General features: G+C 39.6%; 1 protein-coding gene across 1 annotated transcript in view; it reads left to right on the top strand.

Annotated features, from left to right (window-relative positions):
• Positions 1 to 868: 868 nt before the first annotated feature.
• The window catches only part of MARK1 (microtubule affinity regulating kinase 1), a gene marked incomplete at its 5' end in the record, with an annotated part of 35,758 nt that continues 19,631 nt past the window's right edge, over positions 869 to 16,995 (top strand). Inside the window, 7 exons of the mRNA XM_023534154.1 lie at positions 869 to 947; positions 2,219 to 2,289; positions 6,942 to 6,998; positions 9,861 to 10,097; positions 10,189 to 10,308; positions 15,235 to 15,334; positions 16,364 to 16,476. Coding sequence (XP_023389922.1) covers positions 869 to 947; positions 2,219 to 2,289; positions 6,942 to 6,998; positions 9,861 to 10,097; positions 10,189 to 10,308; positions 15,235 to 15,334; positions 16,364 to 16,476 — 777 coding nt within the window. The remainder of the gene's footprint in view (positions 948 to 2,218; positions 2,290 to 6,941; positions 6,999 to 9,860; positions 10,098 to 10,188; positions 10,309 to 15,234; positions 15,335 to 16,363; positions 16,477 to 16,995) is intronic.

Here is a 16,995-nt window from a genome sequence, read left to right on the forward strand (position 1 = left end):
CTATAAGCAGGGAATCTCAGATTCAGAAGGTACTTAATAAAGGCTACGGTACAAGCATTTTCTAGGTGAAATATTTACACATTTTCACGATAATCCGTAAAACATTTCAATTGAAACAAGTATCGATCTACATATTTTCTAAGTCAGAAGATTGAGTGACAGGGCAATAGTGAGACACGTGTAGGAGAATGCTTGACGGCTTTCAGGGCTCGGAAAATTGAAGCAGTTGAAGAAGTGGGGGAAGCTGTCATTTAAACTACTTTGGCTAATTAACATTTTTGCTCATCAGTAGAAAACTTAGTGTTGAGTCCTTTTAGCTGATAAAGTATATAGATTTTTCCGTTGATTCAAATTTTATGTAACTGGCATAAAAAGGATGTAGTCTAGTCCAGAGCATGTAAATTATGCATGTTTATGCTGTCTCTTCAATTTCATAAGCAATTTACTACAAATATCAAATATATTTTAATTCCCTTTTCAGTTTTTTAATACTGGTTGAAAGTTTTGTTAGATTTGGTTTTCTACAAAGCTTTTTTCCATCCTCAAAATATCTCAGTGTAGGTTTTTCGACTTAATCTGAAGACATCTACTATTACGTTTATCATGACTGGATTTAAAAAAAATTATTCAGCCATGCAAATTTGCATAAAATGTAGGTCTATAATAAAATCAATGAACCTACAAATACCACATAATGAGCTGTTCCTCTGTTTTTCTGTCCTTCAGTTAGATTTATGTAACAGTTTGTCAGCGTGGGAATCCTGAGCGTTATTTTTAGTTTAGATTCTTTTTGTTTCATTCGAGTCATCTAGAGAAAGGGGCCAGACATGCTTTGATGTGAGAAATTATAGGCTGCTAAAAAAATCTGTGGGCACCATTCTGTTTCTACAAAGGCCCACCACAAGACTGCGTTAATATTAACACGTGTACCGTTCTAGCAGTGCGTGGTGAGTAATGTCGACCCCGCAGGTGCTCATGAAGGGGAGCGATGGCCGGGACGGAGTGTCCTCACTGCCTTCCTTCGCTGTCATAGTTGGGGACGGTGCAGGGTAGGGAGACGTGTCCGGAGTCCAGCCCACACCAGGAAGCCCCTCAGTCATGTCCGATTGCGCGTGCTAGGTCTGCTTTAGTCTTGCCCATCAATGACCCGGTCACAAAACCATCATGGTTCTGGCAGTAAGTCGAGAATCATTTTCTCGCCCTTTTAATCTAGAAATGGCAGGGCGACTCTGGAAAATAAAGCACTTTATGTTTTTCCTCTGAAGCATCCAGATATTTTAGGGTTGACCCGGACACGCGCACAGAAGTCTAGCGTGAACAGGAAGAGCAGGGTCTGACAGCCTCCTTTCTGCCAGGAGTAGATGAGTTGATTCTGGTTCACTAAGGGGGCCAGAGCTTTCCAGTGACGGGGAAGGCAGGGAACTCCTCTATGATTTTGAATCACGTTTTGTCCAAAAGAGCCTATTAAAGAACGTGTCAAGTCTCCTCTGGAATAGTGCATTGATTCCTTCTTTCGTTCACGCAAACAATATTTACTAAATGTTTACTACGTACTAGGTAATATTCTGGGTGCTAGAAACCCATGGATGAGCAAAGACAGAGTCCCTGATCTCAAGAAGATTACATTCTAGTTGAGAAAGCAAACCGTAAACAGTATGTAGTAAGCGAAGGACTGAGTCACGTCGGCATTCGGTGTCTGAGTGTTCCAGGCAGAACTTGAGAGTAGTCACATTTTTCAACTCCTGTGTGTGCATCTTTCCCAGCCTAACCTCATATATCTAGAATTAACTACTATCATGAGTCAGCTAGAGCATCCATTCATTTATTTCCAGAGTCCCATTAAGTCATTTAAATATGCTTGATATAATATTTGTCTGACATTGTAGTGTATTAGTTTCATCTGACATACACCATTACGTATTTGATTTTTAGTATTTATATCATAGGATTGATATTATATATGTATACATAACATATCTATGTACCTAGATACAAATATATAATTTATTGAGTGCTTACTATATGCCAGTCACTGTGCTAATAAGCACACGCATTATTTCATTTAATCCTCATAATGTCATAGTTTGTGATTTACATAGAACGATCAGAAAATTGTGAGCCCAAAGCTTTTTTAAAAACAGCAAAAACTTGACATTGCATATATTGTTAACTGAAGTTTCACGTCTGTTTTACTGCCTGCTTTACCTTTCCGATTCAGGTGAAGTATTTGATTACTTAGTTGCCCATGGAAGAATGAAAGAAAAAGAGGCCCGTGCAAAATTTAGGCAGGTACGGAAAGTAGTTTTCAACTTTGTCTCGCTGATATTTTTAGTGATGTTCAATGGACAATGTCACAAACTGCACTTTAGGGTACGTGGTATTTTAAGAAGAAAAATTCCTGCTTGCTTATGCTTTTTATGAATGGAAAACCGAAGAAAGAAATCTGTCCTTCCTGAATTTGAATTGGAGAGAGTCACAAGTGGTTATTTGTAGGGGGTCGTAAAAAGTGAAATGTGTATAGTTGAGGCTCATAACTCTGATGGTCTTAGAAATATAGACCAGATTGAGATAGAAAAATACTTAATCCTTTATTCAATAATTATTACCAAGTATTGTTAGCTTCATGTATTCAGTATATATGTGTGCTGTTTGAAGAGGTTGTTGTGTTATTTTCTTTTATAATAGAAGATGTCTTGGTGTTAGAACTCATATTTTTGTAGATTTAAAGAGCACGGTCAATTTCATTTAGTAAGTAGGCAAGGAAACCTGCAAACGTGGCGGAAGAATATGATAAGATACTTATATTTCTGGTTCAACTCGAAAATGACTTATTACAGAAATGATAAAATAAGAAAAAATAATTGAAGTTGATCCAGGACTTTATTTTGAATTTTTCGGAATAAAGGGATTGAAATGAGTATGCTATATAAATTGCTGTAGAAGTGACAAATGAATTGTAAATGGGTCATAAAATTTACTGAAGGAAAGTTTCAGCAGACACCTTGCTATATCTCAAACTTTGGGATTTTAAATATTTGGAACTTAAAATACTTTCTTTAAAAATAGTTCAGTACCTCTCCTATGAGCATGCACACCGATTCTACAATTAAAGGGGGCCTGTATTCAGTAAGTTTGGGGAACACCGAATGCTGGTATCAGAGTCTTCCCTAAGAGAATTTGCATGCATGTTAATGTATAAACAGAGAGGTCCTAAAGAAGGGAAAGAAAAAGCCTGTTTAGCTTTTCTTTAGACGTAGCATTCTCCAGATCGGTCATGGCGTGACTCTGTTTTGCGAAACCTCTGTTACTAATATCTCACAGACTCGTGGCTTTTTGGAACACAGTTTGCAAAATGCTTTCTACCGAAGACCTACGTAGCCCTTTTATGCAGCATAGACTCCTAGAAGCATTCACCTTAAAACAGCTGAATCCAGACAGAGCCGGGAATAAGGAAGCAGCGCTGAGACCCTGAATGGTGTCAACCACGTGCTGTAGGAAAACGCTACAGTCATCACGTTAAATGCCATTACTCTTTCAATATCAGTTACAATAGTCTTAGTGAGTAGCTGACCAACAGGAAAATTCCAATGGGCATTAAATAGTCCCATTGGGATCTCAATGTATATTTTAAAGACTGTTACTCCTCGGTTGTCTTCTTCTTAGTCAGCTGGTTTTATTTATTGATCGAAAACATAATACTTGTAGGGAACTGTACTAGGGTACTGTATGGAATAAGGGAAAGGTGAACATGCTTGCTCTTTGAAAGAGCTTGCCATCTTTACAGATGGACGGGAGCAAAACAGGCTGGGGCACAGATATTTTCCTAAAGATTCAAATAATCACTAATTGACTTTTGAAAAAAAAGAAAGTCTGAATTATTTTGAAATCAGCTTTACAGTCCTCGTGTTGCAGGTGTTAAGTGTCAAATGAATGCTGTTTAAATGTGACACGGTGGGAAATAGTTTCTTTATAATTATTTAGTATAAATATTCAATGTACGTACTATTTATGTTCACCCCAAATAGAAAAAGGTAAAGAACTCACATTTTTTCCAAAACCTGGGACACACACACACAGCATTTTGTAGTTATTTTAAAAAAAAGGTTATATGTGTTTTTAAATTTATCGTGGTTTATTTTTCTTTAAAATTTAATTAAAACTTAAAGAATTAATAAATGTACATATTCTTTTATATTTGCTCTGTATTTTGTGAAATTACGTAAAAACTTTTTATCGGTAAAGAAACATACCTTATGGCAAGGATATACATATACATGTGTCCTCGACTCTGCTGTCAGATACAGTAGAGACACTGGGACAGTTTAAGACCAAGTCAGCAGCATTGCACCGACCATACGACGCCTCTGCATTCCTTAGGATTTGAGGGCGTGCAAGAAAAGTTATAGTATTGACTCAACCCTTCCAATATCAAGGCTGCTACTTCAAGTCTAGGAATTCCTAACCCACTTATAAGTAACTTCAAAGCGACCCCAACAATTGCACCTCACAGCAAAAACAACATATCTGGTCTTAGGGGCAGTGCAGGGCTGATCGTGTATCGTGTTTTCACAGTCCGTCGCAGAAGGGCTATGGGGCAGTTCCTGGATCCAGTGATGGCAGTACAGAGTGTTTCGAGATGGGAGGGCTGGCCACAGACTAACGTGGGAAAACCTGGCTTGTGGGCGGGGATTCTTGCAGTGAGTCAAGAGCCAAGACTTCTCTTACAGGGCAGAGATGGCACCTGCTAGATAAGTGTGGTGATTAGCATCATGAACCACCACGTTTGACTGCTGGAGGTCAGAGATCGTAGAGTTTGCGGAGCATGAATGCTTAATACGGAGCATGCTCTGTAGTTATCTTTTCCATTCTTAAGGCTTTAAGGCTCAGGGGGGTTTTATTCCAGAAGTGCCTATGGAACTGCTTTCATAGAGATCATTTTGTCTAAAGCGAAATGCAGGTTTGGTAACCAAACTGTTACCTATAGCACGCCTCCTTCACTGTATCAAGGCAAAGTCACCTGAAAAAGATAATATCATTATCCGCAAATTTCTGTCGTCCATGATACAAAAATAGCCTTACAGTATGAACATCTATATAGCCCATATATTATGCTCAATAAGATGTATCAATATTTACATGTAAGTGTATCTTGGGTAATAAACATATTCTAATGAAAATTGCACATTAGAATTTTGAAGCACGTTGTTTAAGAACGCTAACCCTACAAATAGGCATTGTAAGATTCCGCTGTGTTTTGGGGACTCACTCTTCAGATGGATCGTGATTATTCAGTCGCTCTGCTCAGGAGCACCTGCTTCGTTTGGAATTCAGAGCCTCACCAGCCTGTCCGTCAGGGTTTACTGTGACCATTTCCCACCTCCTGTTTGAAGACATCGTCTGGCTTCACCATCAGTACATTTTCCCACCTCATTCCCTACCTCCCCATCACCAAATCTCCACGTTTTAAAATATTACTATCCTTCAGGGATGGCTTAGATCAAACATCACCAATTCCAGGAAGCATTTCCAACTGAATCGATTCTTTATTTTTCTTATGATTCCCTCCTTCTTTGTACGTCCGCTTCTGTGTTCTGCTGTGTATTATGGCTACTTACGTATATGTTTTCTCCTCCGGATCGACTGTCAGCTCGCTAAGGGCAGGGCCCAGGGAGTGTTAATTTTCGTATTCCCTACAACCAGCACATTTCCTTGCACATAGCGCGTACTCAATGAACTGACTGTTGAATCCAGATGAATTGAATTGAATTACATATTACTCGTTGTGTATTGATTTCGTCTTGAACATGTCTTCTCTGTCTTTGAGCCATTTTCATATACACAATAATAATTTTATAATACCGAGCTACCAGTTTCACTTCTACTTTAAAGTGTTTTTTTTTTTTTAACCCCTATTCCTGGTAGCTTAGTCATACGTCATATCACCTTTAGACTTTTAAAGTTCTCATTTCTCTTTCCGTTAGTAAGTGCCTAACCGATATTCAGCATCCAAACTGTGTTTACATTCAACTGAATCCACAGAATCGAATGTTCTGCTGTGCATTAAAATTGTCTTTACATCAGATAGACTTAGATGTACAAAATGGCTCTTACTTGATTGCTGTCAGAATCTTTCCATTTCTGTATTTAACATAGTATATCGCTATCAAAGAATTGTCTATAGCCTATATTCCATTTGTATCTTTGGCTCTTAATCTATTGGGTTCCTCCCTGTTTAACCCTTGTCCCCAAAGAGCCCTTCGTAATAGTTGAAAATTATGACTACATATGAAATCTAGTTATAGATGTAGATTACTTTTCCCAGCTGAATTAGTAACAGGTTTCAGATTAAATTTCATTTTTCCTTCTTTTGACAATTGGGTTTTTTTTTTAAGGCACAAAAAATTTCCAGTTTCTTTATAGATCAACAGAAAATGTAGAATCTTGCTAAATACCCCACCGATAAGTTCTTAGTAAATTGGCCTCACTAAAGAAACATGCCTTGAACACATTTGATATAATTCCTAAAATAGAGTCTTGCTTTTTGAACTTGAACCAGCTATCTTGGAATCTGACGCGTGTTTGCCAAAGCTCCTCTTCTGACACTGGAATAAATAAATCATTTGACCCAAACTACAACTTGTACACGTTTGATCACGTAAACAGAAAAATATAACCATCTTCACGGACTATGACAAAGAAATATTTTAGTGTATTCTAGCAAGAGAATACTACTTTTCCACATTTTCCACATTTAAGAGTGGAAGTTTCATCACTTTAATATGTGTAGTTTTCTGAACTAAAGGAACAGTGAAATTATTAAATATTACTTTGAAATCCAAGTTCGTAATTTATCTAAATTGGAGGCGATAATTGGGGAAAATTGTGACTTTTTTTTTTTTACCAAAGAAGTTTTTAATCTTTTATCCAAATACTTATTTCAGATTGTGTCTGCTGTACAGTATTGCCATCAAAAATGCATTGTTCACCGTGATCTTAAGGTAAGCCACTGATTTTATAATATAAAATTCTTAATCATTAACAGGTCTTTTATAATATTAGAGCTATCTTTGATCGCCTAGCTGTGCCAGGCACAATACAAGGAAGCTAGTATTTATTTAATCTACATAGCAACTTTACGAAAGGCAGTGTTTTCACTGAGAAAATGAAGAAAATATGAATGAGAAGTTATCTAGCATTAAAACATAGAGGATTCGATTCACCATTAATAAGCTTACTTTAATAGGTAAATGTGGGACTTTGTCCCTAACTAAGAATGCCCGAGGTCGCATTCAGTCAAAAGCAAGTCAGGGCACATATCCAGATTTGTCTGATGTCAGAGCCACTGCTCGCTCTTCACATTAAAGCTCGAAGTAAGAAGGAAAAATTTTAAATGTTTTTCTGAACATCAAATGCATATTATTAGTGTAAACTAGCATACTTTGGAATAAGAAACATGGGATAGTCAAGAAATGTTTGTGGCAGTCAATGAGCACGGGAGCACAGATGTCTCTTTGAGGTACGGTTTCATTTCCTCTGGCTTTATATCCAGAAGAGAGAATTGTTGGATCACGCGGTAGTTGTATTTTTAGCTTTTCGAGGACCATCCATACTGTTTTCCACAGTGGCTGCACCAATTTACATTCCCACCAACAGTGCACAAGGGCTCCCTTTTCTCCGCATCCTCACCAGCACTGATCTTTTATAGTTTTGATGCGAGCCATCCCGACAGGTGGGAAGTGACATCTCATTAAGATTGTGATTTGCATTTCCCTAATAATTAGTCGTTTTGAGCACCTTTTCTTATACCGGTTGACCATGTATATATTGTCTTGTTTGGGGAAAAAAAAAAAAACACCCAAAAAACTGCTTTGGCCATTTTTGAATTGTGTTGTCTGTTTTTTTGCCGTGGAGTCGTATGGGTTCCTTGCGTAGTTTGTATGGTAGCCTTTATCAGACCCTTGGTTTGCAAATATCTTCCTCCAGCCCACATGCTGCTTTTTTATTCTGCTGATGATTTTCAGAAACTTGTCAGTTTGGTCAAGTCCGAATGTTTCTTTTCACTTGGGTTGCCTGAGCTTTTGGTGTCATATCCAAAAAGTTAATAATACTGCATCGAACACTGGAAATTGGCTCAGAGAGTAGATTTCAGGTACTGTCCTCACATACACTCCTTAAAAAACGTGACTATGAAGGTACAAAGTCCCTGGGCTAAAACTTTAGTCTTTTTTTCCTTTTTCTCTCTTCTCCCCAATTATTCCTTACTTAGGAGTCTTTTTTCCTTTTTCCTTCTTTTCCCATGGTCTCTGTCAATTATTAGCACTAGTTTTTGTTTGATTTGGAAATTCTGTCTGAAACCGTGGTCAGAAGTCTACTCCTGTATTTGGCTCCCTTTTTCTGAGCTTACAGATTTTCTACTGAGCCAGATTTTTCTAGTTCTCGGTTTCTTCCCTCGGCTATTTTAAGGGGAAGTCACTTCCTCAGATAAAGAGGACCATCCTCCTGCCTGTGCGTTTGACTCCCAGCTTCTCGTCTCATTTCTTATCTGAAGGAAATCTGCAAAAAATCACGATCAGCACCCCGTGTTCTCACCCACACGAGAGCGGACCCGAGCACCTCCCCAGCTCTCCTCCCCTGAGGGAGCCTGGGTTCTCTGATATCCGTCCAGATGCTTCAGAGAGACCCAGCACAGTCCAGCTCGCTCACAGATGGCCTCGGAAGTTTACAGCGGCCAGGCCCGAGACATCAAGATAACCTGGTTTTGTCACACAGTCCACAAGTAGCTATGATTTAATATAAACCTCCCAAATTTATGTGCTGCTAGAATAATCATGTCACAAACCACACCTTATTTTTATCATATATTTTTGGGTGCTGGATGTATCTCCATTTTCCAAAATAAATATCCCAAGCTAGCATACCTCAAAAAAAGGAAAAGAAGAAGCAGGGAGGGAAGGGAAGAGCTGTATGATGGTCACGGTGCCCGACTCTGATGACCCTTGGGCCCTCCAGTGATAAAGAGAACTCCGATTTTCATTTTAGTCAAACTTTACTCCTTGGAACCTAATAAAACATATCTACCAAGTAACCTAGGGCCTCGTTAAGTCTATCAGTTGTAACACAGAGTTTGAAACGAAACACGTACAAAAGCAAATCCTTTATTGTATTGCTGGCATTTACAAAAGGGATTTCAAAACCTGGGGGTTTGGGGGTGGAAATCACTGCTTTCTACCATAATTTACCTCCAGAAGAGAATGTAGTTTTAAAACAGCAAAAGGAAGGAAAGTTCAAACCAACAAGATCGCGTGGAGTCTGCGTTGCGTTCTTTCACTGAAAGAACAGAACTTCGTGGAGGAAGCATTCCATGAGCCAGGGCGGACGGTTGAATTCAGCAGTCACAGAAGCCCTGATTGGCAGTTATTTTAGGTATCAGCCTCGCATTACCCAAAAATACTCTATTGACATAGAATACTGTTGGGTAAACTTGTTGGTTTAAGCCCAACTGGATGAATGTGATGTTGATTTATGTGCTTTAGAATAGGTCATGTTAAGGTGCAGGTCCGGGATGTTTCTTACTTTGAAGGAAAAAAAAAAAAAAAAGGGTTTAAAATCACTTTTCTTAAACAGTCGCAGATACGCGTATACAGGAGAGCTTTCCTCTCATCGTGTTAAAATTCAGCCTTCTGCAGATGTCATTCCGAGCAGGGATGATGCATCGAAGTACCGTGCCGGGCTCCTAACTTTGTGATGGCAGATAAAACATGAGCGGTGACACATACAGGCGTGGGATCTGAAACGGTTGTGATGCATGTGTTCTGTTACGTAGGCTCTTTACATTGTCCTTTTCATTATTTTCCTCTTAGGCTGAAAACCTTCTCCTTGATGCTGACATGAATATTAAAATTGCTGACTTTGGTTTTAGTAATGAATTTACAGTCGGGGGCAAACTGGACACATTCTGTGGAAGCCCACCCTACGCCGCTCCTGAGCTATTCCAAGGGAAGAGGTACGACGGGCCCGAGGTGGACGTGTGGAGTCTCGGTGTCATTCTCTACACGCTGGTCAGTGGCTCCTTGCCTTTCGATGGCCAGAATTTAAAGGTATCCGCCAGATTTGATACTCATGCTCGATCCCCAGGCACGGTGACTTGAAAAGCCGGCTCGCTAAGTGCTTGCTTTTGCTTCTTTTAAGGAACTGCGTGAGCGAGTCTTACGAGGGAAATACCGTATTCCCTTCTACATGTCCACTGACTGCGAGAACCTTCTGAAGAAGTTATTAGTGCTGAACCCAATTAAGAGAGGCAGCTTGGAAGTGAGTAGGTTTTTTCGTCCTCTGGGTTTAACGTTGGATAATTAAAATATTCCAGGAAGCGACGACCGTTTTCAATAACATTCTCCCTGTGTGTTTTTAGGAAAATTGCCAAATCATCGAATTTATCTGTGGTTAGAGCTAAGGAAAGTAACATGATTCTTTCACTACTCGAAAGTTATCACAGTTGGTTTCGCATTTCTTCTTTGTCCCGAAGTGAAGTATTCAATTAAAACAACATAAAAATAGAGATTAAATTGACTTTTAGTTAGAGAAGGAGGAAAAGCTAGCCTTTGGCAGAAATGACTTGATCCAGTCCAGAAACCTTGTTATTTAGTCAGTACAAATATTTTGAGGATGAAAGAAGATGATGAAAATTCTAATCCAGTAAATACTTCATGGATGTATCTGAAATTAGTACCCGATAGCAAAAAAAATTTAACAGAAATCTCTCAACATCAGTACAGAAAATTTATAAATATTTAAGCAGAACATATTGGAAACAGGTGTTTCGCTTCTTAACACACCGTTGTGTTGCTTACTTATCCATACGTGAGGTTATTTTTAATAACAGACACTATTATAAATGTATTAAGTATATTACAGCAGAATAACATCTGTGGTTCATGTAACCAAAATGTCTAACCTTCGTTCCTTCTGATTCTGTAATAAGAATGACTTATTTGTTAAATATTTTGCCCATCTCTTTTTTAAGAGTGATATTTTAGCCCGTGCGAACATAAAACTTCAGAGATTCAGCATGTACTGTTTACTAGTACTTTTTTTTGGTCTTCATTCATTTGCTTTCATAGATAGGATAGAAAAATTCAGAGAGTTAATGCCATTTAAACTGTACTTTTTTAGTGTAGCATTGGGGCTTTCTGGCACGGACTCCAGGCTGGTCAGCAGGCAGCCTTAGAGTGAGTCACTCCTGTGTACAGAGCTCCCATGTTAATTTGGTCTTTGTAATTTTACTAAAAGATGCAATATGTTTTGATGGAAGTTAAGGGATGGTCACTTCCATTGGAAATTATTTGAAATGCTTTATATCAGTGAATCAATTATCAGATTTTTTTTTACTGAATTAGTTGTTTAAATGTGATTAGTTCCTTCCTAGGATTTTTGTGGGTTTTTTACTTTGGGGTATAAAAGTATGTTAATAATGTTTTAAAGAGAAACCCGTGCAGTAGAAAAGCCCACTTTTATATTCCTAAACTTATTTTCAAGCATTATTCATAAAAATTATGTGAAAAAATTAAAATTGTTGATTGTCATATAGGTTTAAAATTTTATGGGAACATAAGTTTCTCTTAATCCCACTTTATGGCTTACTTTTATCATAGCAATCTGGTTTACCTGAACGTCACTTAATAAAATGTCCAGAATTGAGGCATCAGCTTAGCTAATAAGCAGAGCAAAAAGATCATACAAAAATTATTTGGGAGAATAGATGTTAAAAATCTCTATGGACAGGTAACAAGATATACTTAGCGTCTTAAAGGTAATTTATTTACCATAGCCAAATATTTAAGTCTTTCATCGTTAGCATTAAAATTGGAAGGCTTAAAGTGTTAGAATTCTGAGTTGAATTTAAAAGCCAGATTATTATTATGAAAACGTACGATCAACAGAAGCTCAACTCGATACATTTGAATAGATTCTGGAAACTCCAGTTCCAGCTTATTAAAACTAAATTTTTCAGCCACAGAACCATGAGTCTGTATTGGAAATATTATCATCTTATTGCACATATCACTATACAGAGACTGGTCTGCTCCACAGTTCCCAGAAATGACCATCCAGAGAAGCCTAACATCGTTTCAAAAAAAGATTTTTTACACCAAACCTTAAGAAACTCCCCTCGAGGTAGCAGTGATGTCGAAAATGGTATTAATCTTTACTTTTATTTTTCATACCAACTTTATTATCAACTTTACAACAACAACAAAAAATCATAAACTATAAAAAACAGCTCTTTTCTGAACACTAATCATTAGTGTATAAACAAATTTTTATACAGTAGTGTTTTCATGTCATGGAACATTCTTTTTTGAACTTAGAACTTTTTGGTACATACTTTTTGCTTTGTCGTGAGAGTGAGCTCCATTCTTGTCATAGCCATGTCGCTATCCTTGGGTCACGCATCATAGTTTATTTAACTCTCCCCTGCTTATTGCACATTTAAGCTGTTTTCATTGTTTTTACTAGAAATCATACGATATGCTTTTTTTCCCTTTAGGCTATATACGTAGATAAATTCTCCAGAATGTAATCTCTGGGTCAAAGGGTACAAACAGTCTGTCTGGTAGGTCTTGTATTTCAGTGCCAAAAGATCGTGTGTGACCCAAGGTATTTGAAAGTAAAATATTCTCCACACTTTGAGTCAGTATGTATATAATAATTTCTAGTATTCAGTGCCTTTATGATAGCAAATATAAGAAAAAGTAGTAGTCAAATACAAAATACGTAGTTTGCCGTAATTTCTCTAATTCGCATTTATTTTATTAGAGATGATGCTCAGTATCTTTAATGAATAGGTTAATGGCGCGTCTTCCCATGAAAGCTCTCTTAACTGCTTGTCCAAAGGGATCTTAGATTTGTGTCAGCTTTATGCATGTTAATATAAACTATTTGCTGATAATTTCCATATTTTCGAAAACGGAACTTTATGTATTTTTTTTCCAGTGTCACATGAGTATTATGCGGTATCGATTAGAGTAAAACGCTAGTCTCTTCACTACATACTTCGTTAATATTGAAACTCGATTCTGAGAATCTTACGTGGCTACCCATTTTCTTACTAAACTTCTTATGTAACTTATTTTAACATCTTCCTGTTGCTTCTCCGATGTGCTGCACACTTTATTAAAAAGCCTTATAAATAATCTACTTTATTTATCCTCCATAAAAATTAATTCATTTGACATTCAACTTGCTCGACCTATAGTTGTTTCTAGATCCGACCAGTTTTATAATTTTTTCCAGGTTGTGTATGTGCATACGGACAGCTCTTCCTGGTTGTGCCAATAATGGAACTAATCATTTTTTTCCCGTTTATTGGAATATTGGTGTGTGTAGATTTTTTTTTATTGGAAAGAAACTGAAAAGCTTTTCCGCTGTCCTTTCGATGTCTGTCTTCTCTCCTGTTTCTAGTCCTTAACCAGGATGGACTGTTGCTTTTCAAAATAATGCAAAATTTGAGCGAAAGCAAAGTCCTTCCTCAGTGACCTTTCTCGGTCATCTTTGGTTCTCCTCGGAAAAGCATTTATTTTTACTCTTAACAGATCATCTTAAATGTCTCATTGATCTCTGGCCACCGCAAGTGACAGTAAAGGAAAACAGAAAATGAACGGTAACGTTTATCGAAAAATGAAAGATACCTAAGCACACACTCAGAAGCATATGGTGCACTTTCCGAAGCTTGAAACCATTTACGAAAAAATGACTTCCAGCTGGCCACTCTAAAGTCCATAAATTTTTTAGGGGCATCTAAGGGTAGGGTGTGTATTTTCATTGTTGATTTGTTTAGTTCCTTACAATTCATCCACATCGATTCTGTTACGATTTCTCGGCAAGTGGCCACGTGCGTTCGCTGGCGGGGATGGCCAGAGTGAACTCTCCTTTCGCTAAGTCTGGAATCTTGTCTGGCCTCTCGCTCCTTCCTCGTGCTGAGATGTCTTAAATGAAACCAGAAATGGGTGAGTTTATTCAAACAAGGTCTCGTGGCGTTTTGGGCCCGGTGATGTGTACCCTGCCTGAAACCTCCCCCGTCACACAGCACCTCTGTTTGCTGGGGACGTTGCTCGTTGGCTTTGAACTTGAACCCTCTGGTCCCCGTGGAGGAATCGCGCGTAGGCGTGAGGTCCGCACAGCCACGGGGCGGGTCCCGCCGCGCGTCCCTTCTCTTTCGTTCACCCGTATTTTGCTGTTTCTGGGCCTCATTGTCGGAAAAGACCTTCGAGTTTCGAATTAAAAGCGTCGCCTCCCTCCGCGTCCTCCTAAGCAGCTCTTTCTTCCCAGCTTTATCTCTCATTCCCTTCATGGAAGGAAATTTCTCTTCGGTTCATCTTAGTTTGCTTTCGCGTACAGGTGTCTTTGGGACACCGTTTTTGCTAAGTGGACTCCCGGCGACCCCCGTGACTGGGCTAATAAGGAAGGGGAGGCGGATCCGGGTTCTTCTGGAGTCGCTGCCCAGGGGCCTCTCGTCCTCTCTGCCGCCTGCCGCCCCCTCGTGTGTGAGGAGCACAGCTGGTGCTCCCCCCGCGTGTCCTCAGATCGCTCCTCCGTCGGCGCCGCTTCCAAAACGCCGCCGAGTCGCCTCCGTAGCAGAATGGAGCCTTCCCCCTTCCGCCGCCAGGGCAACTTCAAGTCCGTCATCCGAAGATGCTGACTTTACCTCCCGTCCGTGCGTTCACCGCGTTTACCCTGGTTCCAAGTCTTCCCCCCGCCCCTTCCCACGTCCCTCTGCCGTGACTTTGCTGTCGATCCAAATGCCACCTGGATTTCAGGAGGCAGCTCAAGTCCTACCTCAGTATGACATACTCTTCCCTGAAAACTGCATTCCACGCTTCATTCATCTTAAACGTAAAAATGGGAAGCAGAGGTCAAAAGCAGTAGGTCCTCATGTTAAAACTGTCCCATGTGAAAATGTTCCCTGTAGAGGAATTTGGGCAGTGGGCCGTCTTGAATCGGTAGGTTTGCTGAGTGCCTGAGACGATCGTCATCGCTCTCATAAGGTACGTTATGTCCCAGAGTCCTACGTTTCTTGTCGGCCTGCTAATCAAACCGGAAACAGTAACCATAGTTTGAAAAGGTCACACGATTCTTAGCGAGTGGGCCAGTCAATGTCGTCACATTTACTAAAATAGAGCTCAGGTGAGTGTTCGAAGGTTCTGCTTGGCCACACATAATGCAGAATTTATTTCCTAGCAAATAATGAAAGATCGGTGGATGAATGCTGGTCACGAAGCAGAAGAGCTAAAGCCATATACTGAGCCTGAACCAGATTTCAACGACACAAAAAGAATAGGTAAGTATTTAAATCGTCTGACAGGTGTCGTCCCTGTGCCTGAAGACTCTTTTAGTCCCCCAAAATAGTGTTTAAAGATATAAAATAGGAAGTTTTTATTTGAAAAATACTTGCATTCCCATCTTTTCTTTCCCCAGATATACACTAAACATTACAGACTTCAAGTTCCTTAGTTTTTTTCTCAGGTGTATTATAATCTAATTCAATTGATGGCAACAGCGGTATAAAAATTAAAATAATATAGATAAATCTCATTCTTTCAGCAATTTCTAGCAACAGGAATGACTGATTCAAATATCAGCACTCATCAGACCAGTGAACGTTAGCAAAACGTAGCATGTATTTTAACCAGAAACGTAGAGTTGAAAGGGAGAGACCCTTGGTCTGCTCCTCACTGTTCTCCCCCCACCCGGCACGGCCCACCTTCCCGCAGCTAGCCGGAGCTCTGCTCCCAACCTGCTCTGTTCATTCATTCTCTCTTCGAGCCCAAAGCCATCACAGAGTCACCACCGAGTCATCTCAACTGTGCGCTTGTCGGGCTTCAGGGCAGAGGGAGGAGCATTTCAGGGTGTCAGGATTCTAATCAGAACAACAACTGTGGAAATTGGAGCTTTCCAACGAAAAGTGACCCTGCCCTCAGACAGAGCGCACAGATGGCTAAGAGAGAGAAGCCGCCTGGGGGTGTGTTGGAGAGAGAGAAGGGATTCTGCGTGTGCCTCAGGTGGACACGTACTGCGTCTCTGGCTGCACAAAGGAACTCAGCTCAGGGACGGGCTAGGCATTGAGAAATGGAGCGGGCCCAGGAATGTAGAACCCAGGATGTCGGTAATTTCTGCGTGGGAACCTGTGAATATATGGTATCTGTATGTTAATAATCCAGAAGTTCTTATTATAGATATTATACTTTAAAATTTCACAACATCGTTTCGAAATAGCTAATGTCGGCAGACTTGCCCGTTTTTAATGGTTTGTTTACTAAAATCCAGTTCCAGAAAATGTGTATTTTGTTGTTGTTTTTTTAATTTCTAGACATCATGGTCACCATGGGTTTTGCACGAGATGAGATAAATGACGCCTTAATAAATCAGAAATATGACGAAGTCATGGCTACTTACATTCTTCTAGGTAGAAAACCACCTGAAGTAAGTGTTTCACCTTTTTAGGTTAATGTAAATCATTTCTCGAGCTAGTAACAGCTAAGCCTAAGATATAATATGGTGTCAAAAATAATATAAAGACCCTAACACTCTCATTTATTAGAAAACTCAGGACGCTAAGCTATGAACTGATTTTATTTCCGAGTACTCAGAGAGAGTCCCTTACGAACGCGTGGTCGAGTGCCTCACCTCTGAGAGGCAGCGTTCACGGTCTCGTCTCTGAGAACGGCGCCCCCCAGAGTCGTGTATCCAAATGCAGCCGTGCCGCCAAAGGCGACATGCGTATTCTGGGTGTGCAGAAGGGACTGTGGCCGAAACGAGGAGGTGACAGCATGTAAAACAAAGCGTCCGACTTTAATGAGTCATGTCGGTGGGAACCCAGGAGAATGTCGGTGATGTTTCACCTTCTGCAGTGTCAAGTGGCTTTGATACATTCTGTGGGGAATTCTCAAGGCCAGGACGGATCTGTAATAAGGAGATAGATTCAGGAAACAACTGTGTGCA

The sequence above is a fragment of the Pteropus vampyrus genome, unplaced genomic scaffold (genome assembly GCF_000151845.1).
Source record: "Pteropus vampyrus isolate Shadow unplaced genomic scaffold, Pvam_2.0 Scaffold121, whole genome shotgun sequence".
NCBI lineage: Eukaryota > Metazoa > Chordata > Mammalia > Chiroptera > Pteropodidae > Pteropus > Pteropus vampyrus.